At 40.4% G+C, this 16,690-nt stretch overlaps 1 protein-coding gene across 3 annotated transcripts in view; it reads right to left on the bottom strand.

The window, feature by feature from the left end:
• Window positions 1-4,519: 4,519 nt before the first annotated feature.
• The window catches only part of CD99L2 (CD99 molecule like 2), a 123,673-nt gene continuing 111,502 nt past the window's right edge, over window positions 4,520-16,690 (bottom strand). For all 3 annotated transcript variants that reach the window (XM_072627089.1, XM_072627091.1, XM_072627090.1), the window contains 2 exons: window positions 6,610-6,675; window positions 4,520-6,129 (listed from right to left, as the gene is read on the bottom strand). In XM_072627089.1, the coding sequence (XP_072483190.1) occupies window positions 6,065-6,129; window positions 6,610-6,675 (131 nt within the window). In that variant the 3' untranslated portion in view covers window positions 4,520-6,064. The remainder of the gene's footprint in view (window positions 6,130-6,609; window positions 6,676-16,690) is intronic.

Raw genomic sequence — 16,690 nt, forward strand, 5'->3', positions numbered from 1 at the left:
TTTTTAGGTGTGTAGGATAAGAAAAATTGTTAAAATCAAGTTTGAGAACTGGTACCATGTTGTATGCACCTCATTTGATCTGTTATTCTAGACTTAAAATGATGATGAATGGAAATTTTTTAAAAATTCATTTCCCTTTTTTTCTTCCTGGAATTTGATGCAATCATACAGGTACAGCAGTCCTGTTATGTAAAATGGGTTAAATGGTCCTTTCAGTACAACCAGATGATTTTAATCGAATATATTAGTAACCATTGACTAGATTAGATATGCTGGCCTTTTGGTAGGAGGAATAATGGAATTTGGAGACTGGCCTGACTAGGGCATTGCCTCCTTCCTAGCCCCCTCCCCTCCTGCAGCATGAACTAGCTGGCCACTTCACCGTGGCAGACCACACTGTTGAGGGCCAGGGCATGAATTCTGAGCACATTCCAGCTCCAAGGTCGTCTAGGGCAGGAAATCTTCTAGTGATCTGAAACAAGCACAACACAGCCTTTTTTTTTGTGGGGGGGGGGGGGAGGGGTAGGGGTGGGGGTGGGCGGTGAGGGTTTCCTTCTGTATCTAAAAAGCACTTGAATTTTCATTTTGTTATAGAAGGGATTACTTTTCCATTTTATTTTTAAGTGTATGATAGTAAGAAAAAAATTGTAAAATTCAAGTTTTAAAATTGGTACCATATTGTATTTGCCTCATCTGAAAGTTTCATTCTAGTATTAAAATTGATACATGTTTACTTTGGCACTTTTCTTTTTTGTAACTGTACTTTGGTTTGTATTCTTTTAGGGGGAAAATAAGTAAGTACTTGAACTCTGTCATAGGTCTTGTGTGTTTTGACTAAAATTGCTAAGTGCTTTGACTTTAACAAGTATTTTATTTGCTTGGCTTATTTTCCATTTCTGGTACCATTTCCCTGTTTGCTAAAGCTAAACCAGGATCAGAGGGCACTGCTCATCCCCTGGCAAAACGATTTCCCAGAGGAAAAAGTTCAGGTCATCTTTTCCCTACAAACTTTGGCTGCACATTCTTCTTTTTCGAAAGTTGGTATAGGAGGGGCTCAGAAAAGCTCAGGGCATCTCAGGGTTCTTACCATACTTCAGAAGCCCCCTAATAATGATAATGGTGAAAGCATTTATTCAGTGCCTTAACGTCTGCAAAAGTGCTTTGTGGTGTCTCATTTTATCTGGGAGATAGATGTTTTGTCACCTCCATTTTTAAAATACACACTTAACGTGTGTATGTATGTATATTATTAATTCTTAACTTAAATGCCTCTGGAGATACAGGAATTAAAGCCAAGTCAGCTGCCAGGAAATTAGTTGTTTTTAAGAGAATGCTGATAGTAACACTGAAATATAAGTTTGTTTTTTGAGTGTGTGATTTAGTAGTGATGAAAAACATTGTTTTTAAAGATTAAGTTTTATCGTCTCTTAGATTTCATTTTTTGCTATCGCTCTAATCCCGATTGAACCCTCTCGTGTAACAAAGTAAAGGCAGCTAAGCAAAAGCAAAACCAGGTACACAGCTGCCAGTGTATGCCTGGAGTTGTCCATCTCACTACTTAGAGATGGGGGCCAGCTCATTCTCTGTCACATTTAGTGAGAACACCTTAGTGTTCTTTTCATTTACATATGTGATTGTGATCGTTGTATACACAGCTTCCTGTATCAGTTTCTTACAAGGTCAGCCCCTTCTCTGCACATTCTATTCCAGAAGTGCCCAGAGAGTTCTCTGTATCCAGGATGGGTAAGGGCAGGATTAGAAACGAGCTCAGCTCTTGATCTGTGCAGCTCAGCTGCATCGATCTTCCCCTCATACTTTCCAGAATAGCTGGACCAGTTGAAAAGTTTCATTAGCAGGGCATTGGGATTCTTGTCTTCTCATAACCACTCTATATTGATTCTCTCTTCTCTAAGCAGATTTTGCTAATCTTCCATCTCTCCCCATCTCTGTTCTTGCTGCTACATTATTGGGTGTGAGGTGAAATTTTAGTTTTAATTTACATTCCACTTAGTGACTCGGGCCATTTGTTCACATAGCCATTTATGGAGACAGTCTGATATACTGGATAAAATGCTGTGTTGGCTGTGGAGTCAAGAAGACCTGGGTTCAAGTTCAGCTTCTGACATTTAAAGTCTATGTGACTTGAACAAGCAGTTTAACTTCCATAGCCTCAAGCAACTCCTTAAGACTTAGCTCTGCAATCAGTGGCTTTTGCATGTGAGTTCTCATGATGAATGTGTGCTCACACCATAAACCATGTTATCTGCCACATTTGAAAATGCTTCCTTCGTATCCTTTGGCCTTTTATTTACTGAGGAATGGTTCTTAATCTTACGTTATTTGTTAATTCCATGTTACATTGAATATCAGCAATATTTGATGTAAAGATTTTCCCCCAATCTATACAGTTTATTCCTTGTCTCTTGCTCACATAAAAGCATTTACATTTTGTGGCCTGAAATTTTCCTTTATGATTGCCTGTACTCCTTGTTTGAGTAAGAATTCTCCCCCTTGGCATAGTTAGTAAGCCTGTTAATTTCTCCGATGAGGTGGCCTTTTATGTTTAGGTCTGGTATTGGTTGGAGAGGGGTTGTTCTACAAAACCCACCGTATACCATTCCCACCCCCAGCTCCCTGTCCTCGCAGCTCTTCCCTCTAGTATTTTTTCTTCTCCTCTTGCACATTACCCTCAATAAACCAAAAAGTGAGCTTAACTTTCTCTTAAAACTAACATGTGATGGAATGTGTCTCCAGCTTTCCTCCTTCACTTAACTACTTTCTCCCTATACAAGCTGGCCCTCTGTTATTCTCTAAAATCCCACCCATCCACCCAATGATTCAATGCGAGAAAATGCGTTTTAAACTATGGAATATTAGATTCTTTCTCCCTCTCTCCTGGATCTTTTTCTACTGTTGGACATCTTGAGTTGATTTCATTGTTAACAAGATGCTCACCTGTTTGTGTGTATGTGATTGGGGTTTGTTTTTGGATTTTTAGTTGGTTTTTTTTGGAGGACTGTCTCAAATGCCTTTTTGTTGAAAGTCTATCTTCTTAAACTGATGATTTAACTCATAGCTTTGTAGAATATTTTCTTTGGAGGCGTTATCTAATCTCAGTCTTCAGAATGTCATCCTCTAGTCTCTACTTTTTTATTTCTCAAAGATGAGAGTAGTACTAGGCTTTTTGAATTGAGTTTCCTTGTTTGCTAAAGACTGCTACTCAAAATTGTATTGTGACCCTGAAATTCTGAAACTTAAACACTGATCTTCACAATTTTAACTTGGGCTTTCAAGAGTTAATAAATAGTATTTGCCTTTTCTAAACTCCTCCTCCCCACTCCCCCCACCCAATACTTCAGGATAATTTTCTTTTACTATTCCCTGGAGGTGATATTGTGGCTATTTGTTGGATCATGAACCTGGAAGATAGAGGTGTCTTTTTTTCCACATGAGGAAATATGTGCAGCGGAGGTTAGGGGACTTGCCTAGAGTCATACACCAATGTGTGTGCAGTGCGAGACTGGTACTCGGTTCCTGTGATGCCACGTTTTCGGTACTTTTTTCTGGAAGACATGAGATTACTTCTGTCTCTAGACTAGCTCTTTTCACGTAAATTTGTGTTCTTCCACACTCTTCTGCCCTATTCCTTCCATAGCATTTTGTTTTAAATTTACCTGTTTAGTTTTCCAATCTTTTTCAGTGCCTCTCCTGCTATGGAGATATTTTCCTCCTATATTCTATTCATTTTTTCAAACCACTCCTCGTTATTTGGGTAAACTATTATGTCCGATGGAATAGATGGATAGAATTGTCTTGTTAATCCTCTTTTTCTTTCGAGGTTCATTTATGTCCTATCGTATTTTCACTCTCTTACTCTATATAATTCCTTGGTTGCAACATCCTTTTCCATCTAAATCTGGGTGTTTCCTAGGGCTCAAGGATCATTTCAGCACCACTATGTAGCTTTCATCTTTCTCTTGAACTTCAGTCACACATCAGCTGCTTGTTGGTTTACTTTCCCTATTAAGGGCATCGCTATCCTTCACCCCAGGCTCATTATCTTGGCCATCTTTGACTTCACCTTCACTTACCATTGGTTGACAAATTGTCAGCTGTGTGGCTTCCGTGCTCTTCTGTTCTCATGTGCAATTGCCATCTCTCCCTTGGCCTGTTCTAACCATCCCTAAGTTGTTTCCCCGTATAGTATTGTAGTTGTCATCAAGTTGAGACTGTTTTCTGCTGCAATTTGTGATTTGGACCCAAGCCTTCTCTATTTTCTGACTAAATTTGTATTTTGAAAATTCTTTCCTTATTAGGGTTTTGGGTGCCACTGCCATCATGGTCCATGAAAGACAGAAAGAGATATAGATGCCAACATTAATCCAACTCTACCTGGAAAGGATGGCATAACTCTCTTTACCTATTAAAAAGGCCTTGAGGGGGAGTAGTAACGTGGGGGCAGGGGGATGTACGGATGAGAGAACACACTGAAAAAGGCTACTTTGAAGCAAACAACTTCATAGCTTATTTCTTACGTTTATTAATACCGTATCCTTTAACACAGCTTTAAAGCTAAGAAAGTACTTCCAAAAAGTTTCACAAGACATTTCTTATATGAGAGTATTGTGGTTAGACTAATTTAAAAATATTTACAGCAACGCAGAGTGGTTACGACTTCTATGGGAACTGTGAATATGCCAATCCAGGTAAGCACGGCTAGAATGCTGTTGAGAAGTTTGATGCAAATAGAATGAATTCTATTTGCCCTATGAAATGTTTTGTTTTTTTTTTAATCTTCTAAAATAGCTCCTGATGGTTCCATTTGAAGCTTTCTTCCTATTCAGCATAGGTCTCAGATCTGGAGTGGCAAGGAACCCTCAGTGATTGTTTCAAATCTCTCACAGTGTAGAGAAGGAAACTGAAATATTGACCCTTACCCCAAGTCATAGAGAGGTCCAGTGGGGACGAACCCCAATTGGCCTGGAGCCAATGAGAGCACCAAATTTCTTTGACAGATTTTTGCATCCTGCCCCTTGGACATGTGTTCAGGGCCTAGGACTGATTTTTTTAACTACAGTGTTACACTAATGCATTCAGTGATGGCCAAGAAAGCCATTTCTGCTACTTAATGTTCTCTGAATTAAAACAATAATCCCCTCTTGCCGTGTAAAAAAAAAAAAAAAAAAAAAAGAGTAGTTTTTCTTTCTGAAGAGAAAACAAATTGGGAGGGCATCAAACCATGGTGCTTTCTCTATCCACTAGGCCACATTGTCTGTCTGTTGCCCCAGGTATTTTTTTAGTCACATTCTTTTACAGACATAAGAACGTTCCCAATGAACTAACCAGAAGTATTGTTATCTTTATCACAAGCTCTTGCCACAAGATATAACTAAGTAAATAAATAATGCTACAGATACTTTTCTATAACTGATTTTTCTAGGATAGTACAGTAAAAAAAAAAACACCATTTCCCACTGAGAAAGCTGAAGAGAGGTCAGGTTGCACATGCTTAAGACCACCCCCTCTAGTTTGGGGGGTGTGCTCAGGTTCCTATCTACTCCTAGGATTTTTCTCACTCAGTGACCTCAGTACTGACGTGCATCCCTTTCTCAAGCTCAGTTTTTGTTTTTTGCTTTGTTCTATTGCTGTGTCAGCCCTGGCTACCTAAGTTCCTTACCTTATTTCAATGTTCCAACTGCACTAGAGAAGTATAGGCTTGGACTTCCTGGAGAGGATTGCTGTCTCTGAGTACAAGGGAGCCAGTGGGCCCTGGGAGCTAGAACAAATCTTGGCCTGGTTTTCATCACTTTCATTTTAGATGTATCTATTCCAGGAGAGGCTGGGCCAATTATCTCACAGCAGATCTGAGCAAACTGCACTTTTGTGACCCCAATCACTTTTACAGTAGTTTTTTCAGCTCAACATAAATAATCAAATCCTCCCCACCCAAAAAAAGCTTATGCCAATAAGAAGCCAGTTAGTCCATAGAGCTGGAGAACAGCTTTCAATCCAAATTAAATAAGCAAAATTACAAGCATCTGAAATGTGTATATGTTCTGTGGACTTAGATCTTTGGAGTTTCTTGGGAAGATTTCTCTGCAGATTGGGTTTGCAAAGCTGAATATTTAACTGGGAAAAGACCAGAAAAGAGAAGTAGTTAGGTTAGAGGCCTAACTTAAAGAAGGCCAATAATGTCATTTTTGTCAGAGAAAGAAATAAGTGATATCTCTACTCAATCTTTTCTTCTACATACAGCCAATAACACCAAGGGATGACATAAACTAAACTTAGAATTATTCATATTCTATTGTGGATGTTTTTGGTTGAGAATACTATATTTCTATATATAAACTGAATTAGAATTTTTAGTGAAGCAAAGTATTTTCTGATCTATCCCCCCAAAATGAGATTCTCATAATTATTAGTACATGTATGTAATTTTAATCCAAACAAATTTAACATATATTAGCGGTGCATACTCAATTTTTCTTTATTTACAGATGGGATAGCCAATCAAAAAAGTTTGTAGATTACTCTAACCAACTAAGCAAACATCTCTCAACACTGGAGTTTTCCAAAGCTTAGGCAACGTTTAGAATGAACACTCACCTTGCGGTTCCTCAGTGGTCACACCTTCCAGGGTTTGTCCTTTGACATAGTCTGTATTGACACCCTCTAAGAAGTAGAAGAAAGGAGTATTAGTAACAGAAAGAGCAAACTATGAAAAACTACTGACCATACTATTAAAAAAACCACAGCTTCTTCAAAACCTTCAGATACACGAAGACAACAAAAGTTTAACAGTCAATGCTGAATGCCCCAAAATAGATTATTCATCGAAATAGGATTCTTAAAGGTATCCTATTTCAAAGAAAGAGACATTCCAAATGACAGGAGCTAGGCTGCAATCTGTTTCAGGCAGTTTGATACTTCATTTCCATGCTTGGCACATAGCTGAAGTAAGGTAAGCCAAATGGTAATGTGAGGGAGTCATGGCTGGGGTTCGTTGGGAAACGGTGACAAATCATACAGGTAAAGGCTATCGGTGATAAAGAGCTGCCCTCATATCCCCATCTTTGCTTGTCAGCATCAGGAAGTGCTGCCCCAAATCTAGGCCTTCTTCAGACCACATCCCCAGTGACCCATGTGGAAACCTGTACTTCTTGCCTTTTTTGTCCTCTGAACATGGTGTCTGGGATGCTGGGCCAGAGAAGAGGGATGAATCAGCCTACATTGTAGAGGAAGACTCACTCCAAAAAGTTTCTAAGAAATGAAAGCAGCACTGAAAGGAAGAGGCCATATCTTATCTACAGGTACCCTGGGAAACCAAAATCCTGTAAATTAACAAATATAGGGGCCGGGCCAAACCAAAAAAAGAAAAAGGGAGGAAAAAAGTTAAAAGAAGAAAAAATAAAGGCAGGGAGAAAAAGATAGTACTAAGTAGTGTAACCAGTGCACTGATATTGGACTTTTTTAGGCTGCTGATGGGAGATGGTAGTGACCTTATCATCTTAGTCTGCAGGAAAATTCCTACTAAAATACATTCTTTCTCTAGCATCCTTTCAAAAAGCCCCTAATTCTTATCAAGTGCCCCTTTCCAACACATGGAAATGAAAATGAGATCTAATTTATGGGAACCAGCCTTCAGTTAAAACTCCACTGGAGAGTTTATTAACCTTCCCATACCTCATGGGAGCACAAGAAAGAAGAAAAATTCAGTGCAATATGGGCCTAGTCCAGGTAGTAAACAAGGATGTATTTGGTGAGCTAGTTACTTCTGAAGTGTGGCAGATTTAGACCAGCTCTTTCTGATACCCCAAGTTGCTGAAGGGAAGAAGCAAACAGGCTCATCACACTTTCCACGGTGACTAGGCCATCCCCTTGGACAAAAGATTAAGCTGTTCCCTCTCTCTCCTCAATTGAGTTGGAATAGTAGTTCCAACGATCTTCCCAGTGCCTAGGGAGGAAGGCAGTGGTGCTTGCTGTCTTCTCTAAAGAGGCACTGGTAATGTCTTCTGACACGCAAGTCAGGTACTGCCTGCCTCCATCAGCCCTTACCTGGAAAGACATGGAAATCTCTTCCCCATAGTGATCTCTCCTTGTCTCAACCCAAGCACGCATTGTTCCAAGGAGATGTTCCTTTCTGTCAAACATCAAATGCTTTTCAAAGGACAATGGATAAAAAAAAAAAAAGGCACAGGAAGAAGGTGGTTGCAACAGAAGAAATTGTGATTTGAGGCAATGGTGGGAGAGGGAGGAGCGGTGATTAAGCAGGAGAAAGGAAATCAAGAGCCAAAGCACCATCTTTACCTTCACCCTCTGCAGCATCGGGGGATAAGGCATAAAGCTTACAAGCCTAGAACAAAAACTTAAGACCACAATCAGCAAAACAGACTTGAGTTCCCAAGGAAGTCACTGACTACGTGTCATGACTTGGCTGTTTCTGTGTGTTCCTCTTTCCTGGGCAGCCAGGCATTTCTTTGGCTGCTGTGATCTAAGCCCGTGGTTCAAGAAATTATCATTGTGTGTACCTCATGTTCACTTTGGATACCTGTTGGATCTCCTTATCCAGTGCATTTCCAAAGTCCTAGTGCAGCTCCTTGACATCAGAGACTTTGCTTTCGCTTTCTATGCAGTGCCTGGCACATAGCAAGTCTTTAATAAATGGACAAAGCTACCATGTGAGATTGCAGGAATAAACACTTAGATTAAGCATAGTGTGGGGAGAGAGGTTGCTTGCACGTTGAAGAGTCAATAATTTTCTTTGAAGTTGTTACTTTAAATTTTTTTAAGTTCATCTGTTCCCTCCCTCCCCCCATCCTTAGATAATATAGCTTCTTGCAAGGTGGTTGTCAGGATCTTACTACCATCTACCCCCCAGGATTACTGAATGTGTGAGTTATCCTTAAGCTAAATGTGAGAAATTGCCAAGTAGAGCTGAGTGAGGATCTAAAGTCACCACACTATTTCCAAAGTCCAAATGGCCCAAAAGAACAATCATAAGTATAGAAAGGTCGTCTACAACATCAGACATTAGCACTCAGTACTCCAAGACCTTTAAGGCCAAATTATGAAGGAAAAATCTGATGGCAAGCAAAAAGAAAATTAAAACATTCTGTCTCATAGACTCACTGGAACACAGCCATTGATGCACTGTAGCTAGCCTACTGAAAAGTAGTATGAACTTTGGCCACAATGTCAGAAAACGGGGCATTCATAAAAATAGCACATCTTTTTGTAGTAGCAAAGAACAGGAAACTAAAGGCCAGTTACAGAAGGGCTGAGTAAGTTATGGTACAGGAATGTAATGGAAATCTTTTGTGCTATAAGAAATGATAAAAGGCCAAAGGGAGCAGAACAAGATATACATACATATAGAACAAATTATATATATACAAGTTACACTATAACACTCATTGGAAAGATTTAAGAACTCTGATCAAGGCAATGGCCAATCACAATTCCAGGAGTGATAATGAAGCATGCTACTTACCTCCTGAGATAAAGTGATGGTAGACTTGGGGGAGAATGAGACATATTTTTGAACAATGTGGTAATAATCTATTTTACTTGAAATGTGTTTGTATTGTAAGGGTTTTTGTTTGTTTTCCTTCAGTAAGGGGGGAGCAGGATATAAGAGAAAATTGTATTTCTGTTATTAAAAATAAATGAGAACAACAAGTTTCAATACAGTTTGTGTTATCAGACCATATAGCCTAAATCCTGGCTGGCAAGTGCTTCCTTCCCAGAATCCTTCAGTTTGATCTCTGGGCCACACATCTTCCATGTCACTGGTGAACACATTTGGGTAGGGGTTCTGAACCTTTGCTGTATCACGGACCGCTTGGCCAGTCAGACTGGTGAAGCCCACGGACCACTTCATAGAATAATGGCTTTTAACGCATAAAAAACATAATATGGAGTTCATTTTTGTTGTTGTTCAGTTGAACAACTTGAAACATGTCTTCCTTCTTGTCTCCCACCCCAGCGTCCCACCAGGCCAGCACCCAGAGATGAAGAGGGCTGTGGTAGGAGCAGAGAGATATAGACAGGGAAAAGGCTGGAGAGCAGAGGAGCTCAGAAAGAAATGGGGGCCATTCATCCACACATAAGGATCTCTGTGGGCCACATATTGGCTTAGTTTTAAAATGGAGTGTTTTAGTGTATTTTCTCTGTTTTAGTGTATTTTTATTCATTTTGTTACATATTTTCTAATTCTATTTTAAATCTGATTTGGGCTACGCACAGGAATGTTGAGGGCTGGGCTGATACCTCTGCCCAACTTAAGAACAGCATTTATACAGCAGCTTAGGATGCACAAAACATTTTCTGTGTTTTACTTTATTTCATTTGATCCTCACAACAACTCTGTGAGGTAAGTGTGATTACTGTCCCCAATCTATAGAAGAAACTGAGGCTGAGACAGGTGAAATGACTTGGGGAGAGATAGGAGGGAGGGAGGGAGAGGGGAGGAAAAGGAGAGATAGGGAAGATATTTCTCATATAAGGACAACCTAAGAAAACCCTAACTCTCCTCTCCTCCCTATCTCTCTCCTCCTCCCTGTCTCTATGTCTACCTACCTACCCCTCTCTTGGTCACTCTCTATATACCTATATTTCTCTAAAGTCTTTCAGATAGATAGCTATCACCCAATCTTTATCTTTCAATATTTCTCTATATGTATCTTTAAAACTATTTCTCTAAAATTATTTGGGACAGATTAGAAAACAAGTAGATCAATGAAACTGAGTTGACAAGGAAAAGTCATGAATAACTAAACTCGAAAAATTCTAAAAACATAACATATCTGGTAAAGAACTCCTTTTCTGATAGGAAATGCTGGAAAAAAAAACAAAGCAGTCTGACAGAAATTAGGTTTAAACCAACACCCTACACCATATACCACAATGAACAGAAAATGGCTATTAAGATTACATCATAAAAAAATCAGAAGCAGAAAAGGTCAGATGCTTTCATTGTGAGTGGAGAGTAAGTTCTTAACAAAATAAAGGATAGAGGACGTGATAAAAAAATAAATTAGATAATTCCAATTACACAGAATTGAAAAGCTTTTGCACAAACAAAAATAATGAAATTGTAAAAAAGCTACAGGAAGGAAAAATAAAACGGGTACACTAGGATCTCAGGCTTAGTACTCAAAACTAGTCCAGCAACAGATGGACATCCAGAGCTGATCTGAGACTTAACCCCTACACAGCTGCCCAAGCCAGCAGTGTAAAGATTGCCAAGAGCACGTTGCAGCCATCATCCTCTCACCCACAACAATATAAGGATCTCCCAATGAGTTCCGGATCATATTTAGCCCCAAGAGCTCACAAGCAAGGACAGCCACACCAAGTTGCCCAAGACTGCTGAAAGAAATATTAAACAAAAAGATAAAGAGCTATTAAGGGACTCGGAATCCCCACAAAGCCAGAGGCAGATAAATAACTCCAAAGCCTCAAAGAAGATGGCAGCTTCCCCACAAGATCATCTAGAATTCCTAAAAGAAATGATGGAAGAATTAAAAAATCGTAAGTGAAATGGGAACAACAGAGGAAAGGACTGGAAAACAAATCAGACCTATGGAAGAGACTTGGAAAGAGAATTAAAAAGCTTAACCCAAAAAGTATAATATCCCAGGGCAGGAACTGGGGGGCATTGCCTCAGGGAAAGAGGTTTGGACAAGAAATATATGTAGAAATAGAAATATATGAAGTACATGAAAATGGAGAGAGATTGAGAGCTGGATATAGAGAGCTGAAAGATAGAGACATAGATTACATTACATAGATCTGTCTAAAAAGTGGTAGAGATAAATGTAGGCATAAAGATGAGAGACTATGATGCACACAGGAAGAAACATGCAAAAATGCATGTCTCTCAAGTAGAGACCATTTTTGCTTTTCTTTTTATATCAAATACTAAGCACATGCTTAATAAACGCTTGTTGGCTGAAGTGGTGATAAAAACTGAGTGTAGAGAGAATGAGAGAAATAGAGATACAGAGAAAAAAACGTGAGTGTAGATAGCTATTTAAACTGAACAAGACTTTAAAAGAATATATAGAAACAGGCAAAGTGAGAATTTCATAAAAGAGATAACAAAGAGACCTGTAAGACCTAAGTCTAAAGCACTAAGCCTAGGTTGAAGTTTCTTCCAGGTCTTACAGTCTAAAATTTAGAGACTTAGGGAACGCAGGGATTTAGAGACTCAAGAAACTCACAAAATCAAAGAACTAAATTCCTAGCCTTGCAGTCTTAGAAGCCTAGATACCTCAACTCAGATCTGGATAACTTAAGACCCCCCCTCCCAAAAAAAAGACTACATCCAGGTTTATTAAAGTCTAAGACCTAGAGAACTAAAGACCTGAATCTAGAAAATTCAAGACCTAGGCTTAAGAGTTCTAGAAGCAGAGACCCAGAGCAAGAGTCTCCAAAGTGGGAGCCATGCCACCATCTCACACCATGTCACCAACCCACTTCCACCCTCCCCATGATAGCCAGTTGTTGGGTTTCTGTTCCTCAAATTCCCAACATCCTACTGCTGCTTGTGCAGTGTCTAGAGGCCACTTCATACTGAAAGCAATGCTGAAGCTGAACTACTGAGGCAAAGAGAGGCTCTTCAGAGACCCCTCAGCTTTCCAAGAAACAGAGCAAGCAATTCTTACAACAGGGGACAGTTTCAGACCCTGTAACACTACAGACAAGCAAGTTCCATGCACTTTGGCTGGAGGTGGGGCCCTCTCATGCCCTCTCTGGATTTTCTAGGAATCTAAGAAAGGTAATGGAAGAAACCAATGTCAGGGGGCACTGAGATAACAGAATTAAAAGTTGATACATAATGAAAGCTTCCCAGTCAGTCCCAAAGTCTAAGAGAAGAATTAGTGTTAAATGGTTGTGTGATGAATACAGCTGGAAGGAGTTTGCTCAAGGTCTTCTGTCTTTGCAAACATCTTGCTTTCAAAAGTAGTAGCAGTGGTGGTAGTAGTGGTAGTAGTGGTGGTGGTGGTGGTGGTAGTAATAGTAGTAGCAGCAGTAGCAGCAGCAGCTGATACTTATACAATGCTTTAAAGACTGCATAACATTTTACCAAAATCTCTTCTTATGCTAAGTACTTTACAAATATTACTTTAGTTGATGCTCACAACAACCCTGGGAGTAGGTGCTATTAATTATCCTCATTTTATAGGTGAGGAAACTGAGGCACAGCAAGTAGATATCTGAGGCTGCAATTAAACTCAGGACTCCTTAGCTCCAAATCCCATGTTCTATCCACTCTACCACCTAGTTGCCTCTAAGTAGAACCTGCGCATAAATCAACCACAGGAAGTTCCCCTGATCTACATTTGCCTCGCTACCACCGCAAACTATCAGGAAGCTGTAGCTACAGGATTCTGCACTGAGCCAGAAGGCTGGAGGGACCGTCCACACATTCCAATCCAGTTAGGACACTTTTTCGTCAGCGACCGAAACAAACCTCACACTCGTATCTCGAGATTCCCCTCACGCAGGCCCACAATACAATGTGACACAATTTATGCTTCTCAACAAATACTCATGTCCCAGGCTGCTGAGGGCCCACCATTTCCCAATATGCTTTTCTGATGGCTCAAATGAAGTCTCCTTGAAATTCATATTCATCTTTACCTCTCTTCCTAGTATTCACGCTCTTAATCATGATCATTCCTGTCCAGGCTGCATTCCAACATTTCTCTACAATGTCCCTTCCTTCTGCTCCCTCCCCTTTAATGTGTTGTCTCCCCCAGATAAAACAGAAGCTCCTTGAGGACAGGTCAGAGACTGTTTTAGTTCCTACTTCTAATTTGTATCCCAAGAACTTAGCACAGTGTCCGGTACATCAAGAAGTGCATATTAATAAAGGCTTGTTGATTTGGCTTATTGTGAATCTTTCATCAAAGCTCCTTTCACCTTATTACTGGTCCTTGCCTGAATATCATTTAAAGTTGTAAAAATATACCAGGGCCTTCACTGGAACAAGTGTGACTTGGCTTTGCCTACTGAGCCAATCTTTAAAGTCAACACGGTGATTTTAGTAAACGATTGTGAAATAATGCATTTTCACTTAAACAGGGGGAGCGTACATGCAGTGTGGCTATGACACAATGAAAGTGATTTTCAATAGACAATAGAACCTATACAACCAACTGAATACCAATCAGTTGCCCAATATTGTCAATTCTACTTCAAAATCTCTGTCCTCTTCCCTCTACTCTCACAGCTACTCCCCTACTTCAGGCAGAGGACCTCATATCTAGACTATGGCAACAGCCTGCTAATTGGCAAATTTGGACTAGAAGTCAAGAAAACCTTCCTAACAATCAGAGGCAATCAAAAGTGGAATGGCTGGGCACAAAAGATGATGTATGTCCAGTCCTTGGAGCTCTTGAAGCAAAAGCTGGAGGGCATTCATCAGGATGCCTCTGTACATGACTTAGACTAGATGCCTGTTTTGAGGTCCCTTCCAACTGTTAAATTCTGTCAGTCACCAACTACAGACAGAGAATTATCAGGCCTTCCAATCTGTCCTGCCACTGTTCACTCACGTTGCCACCATATCCCATATGAGATCACAACCCACAGTTTAAGAAGCCCTGCTCTAGATCTGACCATCTGTCCCATCACAATCTAGATCCCTGAGCAGTGCTTTCTAACCTGTCGATGTACCCTAAAGATCTTGGCCATTGAGGTTGTAGCCATAGCCACCTCAACCTAAGGACCAACAAGCCTCTGATCTGACCTGCAGCTGAACTCTTCACCAATTGCAGTGTGAGCTCCTTGAGAGCACGAATTGTCTGGCTTCTCTATTTCTGACTTCTATACTCAGCACAGTACCTGGTACACAGTAGGTGCTTAATGACTATGTTTTAAGCTTTCATTTATTCAATCCCCTTCTAATTATCCTCCCTGCTTCAAGTTTTTCCCCTTTCCAATCTAACCCTCTATAGCTGCCAAAATTATTTTTCTAAAACACAGGTCTGATGGCCCTCTGATACTCAATAAATTAGAGTAGCTCTATTAGTTTTAGGATCAAATACAAACTCTGTCATGTTGTGAAACAAAACACAAGACAAAAAACAAAAAGAAAGTAAAGAAAAAAGTGTGCCTGGATCTGCATTCAGACTGCATCAATCAGTTGTTTCTCTGGAGATGGACAGCACTTTTGCTCCTAAGTCCTTCACAGTTGTCTTGGATCATACTTAAAATCCTTCACAGTCTGGTCCCAACACACCTTCCTGGCCCTGTTAAACATTACTCCCTCTAACACAAGTTCTAGTCCAGGCAAACCAGGTTTCTTAGTATTTCTCACACACAAGACTCCATTTCCCATCTCAGTGTGTTGGGTGCCAGCTGTTCCCCATTCAACCCTCACATCTTTCTCTTAGAAACCAGTTTCTTTGAAGACTTTGCTTCCATGAAGCTTTCCCAGTTCTTCTCAGTTGCTAGGGCCTTCCCTCTCAAATTACTTTGTATTTACTTTACATACGTGTCATCTCCTGCCTCAACAGAACATAAGCTCTCTGACAGCAGAAACCGTTTCACTTTGGTCTCTGTATCCCCAACGCCAGGCATCGGCTTGCCTGGTAACAACTACACTTAAAACTAAATAATAATAACATTACGGGAGAGCAAAAGAAGAGTCTATCTCTACCCTCTCGTGCCATTTCTGCTAAGCTCCACCTTCCATGGCACAGTGCTGTGTATGACTGATTAGCAAAGATTCTTCTGCACAAGGGCCCTATGGAAACAAGTCCTAGACTTCTCAGTTCTGGCCTTCAACAATGTAACATGTACATTCAGTAAGAAAAACAATACCAGACTGCCACTTATGAACTCTCAGTTGTGTTTGCCAAAGTACAAGCATACACACCTGGCACACACCTTCACGCTCTCAGTGACCAGATGTGTAAGCCCAAGTCCAAAAGGACACGGCTAATTTAGTGTGCTCTTCTAGCATCCTGGAGATTAACCTAGAAGCTGGAGAAATTCAGCTCCAGGTCAGGATTAAGAGCAGGATTGGGGGGTGGGGGGGTGGGGGCAGCTGAGGAAGGAGGGCAGGAATGATAGTCCCTCACAACTGAGGTAATTTTTCATTTAGAAAACCACATTCTCAAGGACAGACAAAGCTCTCTTGAAGCAAATCCTCCATGTATACATAAGGTTAAACTAGGGTGCTCTAGCCCCCTCCAAAGACTGAGAGTGCCATCTTCCCCACCCACACTGAAAATATAAGACCATAAAGTAAGCTCAACCTCTAAATGTAAAAGCTAAAATTTTGAGCTTTTTTTAAGGAAGAAAATAAAGAATTGCATGGCTTACTTCTCCAAACATTATATGCCACTCCCTTCCCTAAAAAGCAACTGCAAATCTTTGAAGAGAAGCTGGCTGCATGAGCCGCTGGGAAAGCTCTCCATGTATGTCTGAGCCCTCTGACCTTAGCAGCATAGTGGCCCCAAAGATGGGTCTTTCCTAAGGCAGCATTCATGGCATCAGAAGCCCTTGGGGGGTGGGGGTAGGAGGTATGTCTGTCTTTCCAGTAGCACCTTCCAAACCAGCTAGTTCCAGGCTTTTCCCCAAGTTCCTAACAGCACCAGCAAAGGATATTTTTTTTTCTCTTCCAAAGCTCAGGGCTTAATGAACCAGCACTTCTCTTAGCATAGACTGGTAT

The sequence above is a fragment of the Notamacropus eugenii genome, chromosome X (assembly GCF_028372415.1).
Source record: "Notamacropus eugenii isolate mMacEug1 chromosome X, mMacEug1.pri_v2, whole genome shotgun sequence".
Lineage (NCBI taxonomy): Eukaryota > Metazoa > Chordata > Mammalia > Diprotodontia > Macropodidae > Notamacropus > Notamacropus eugenii.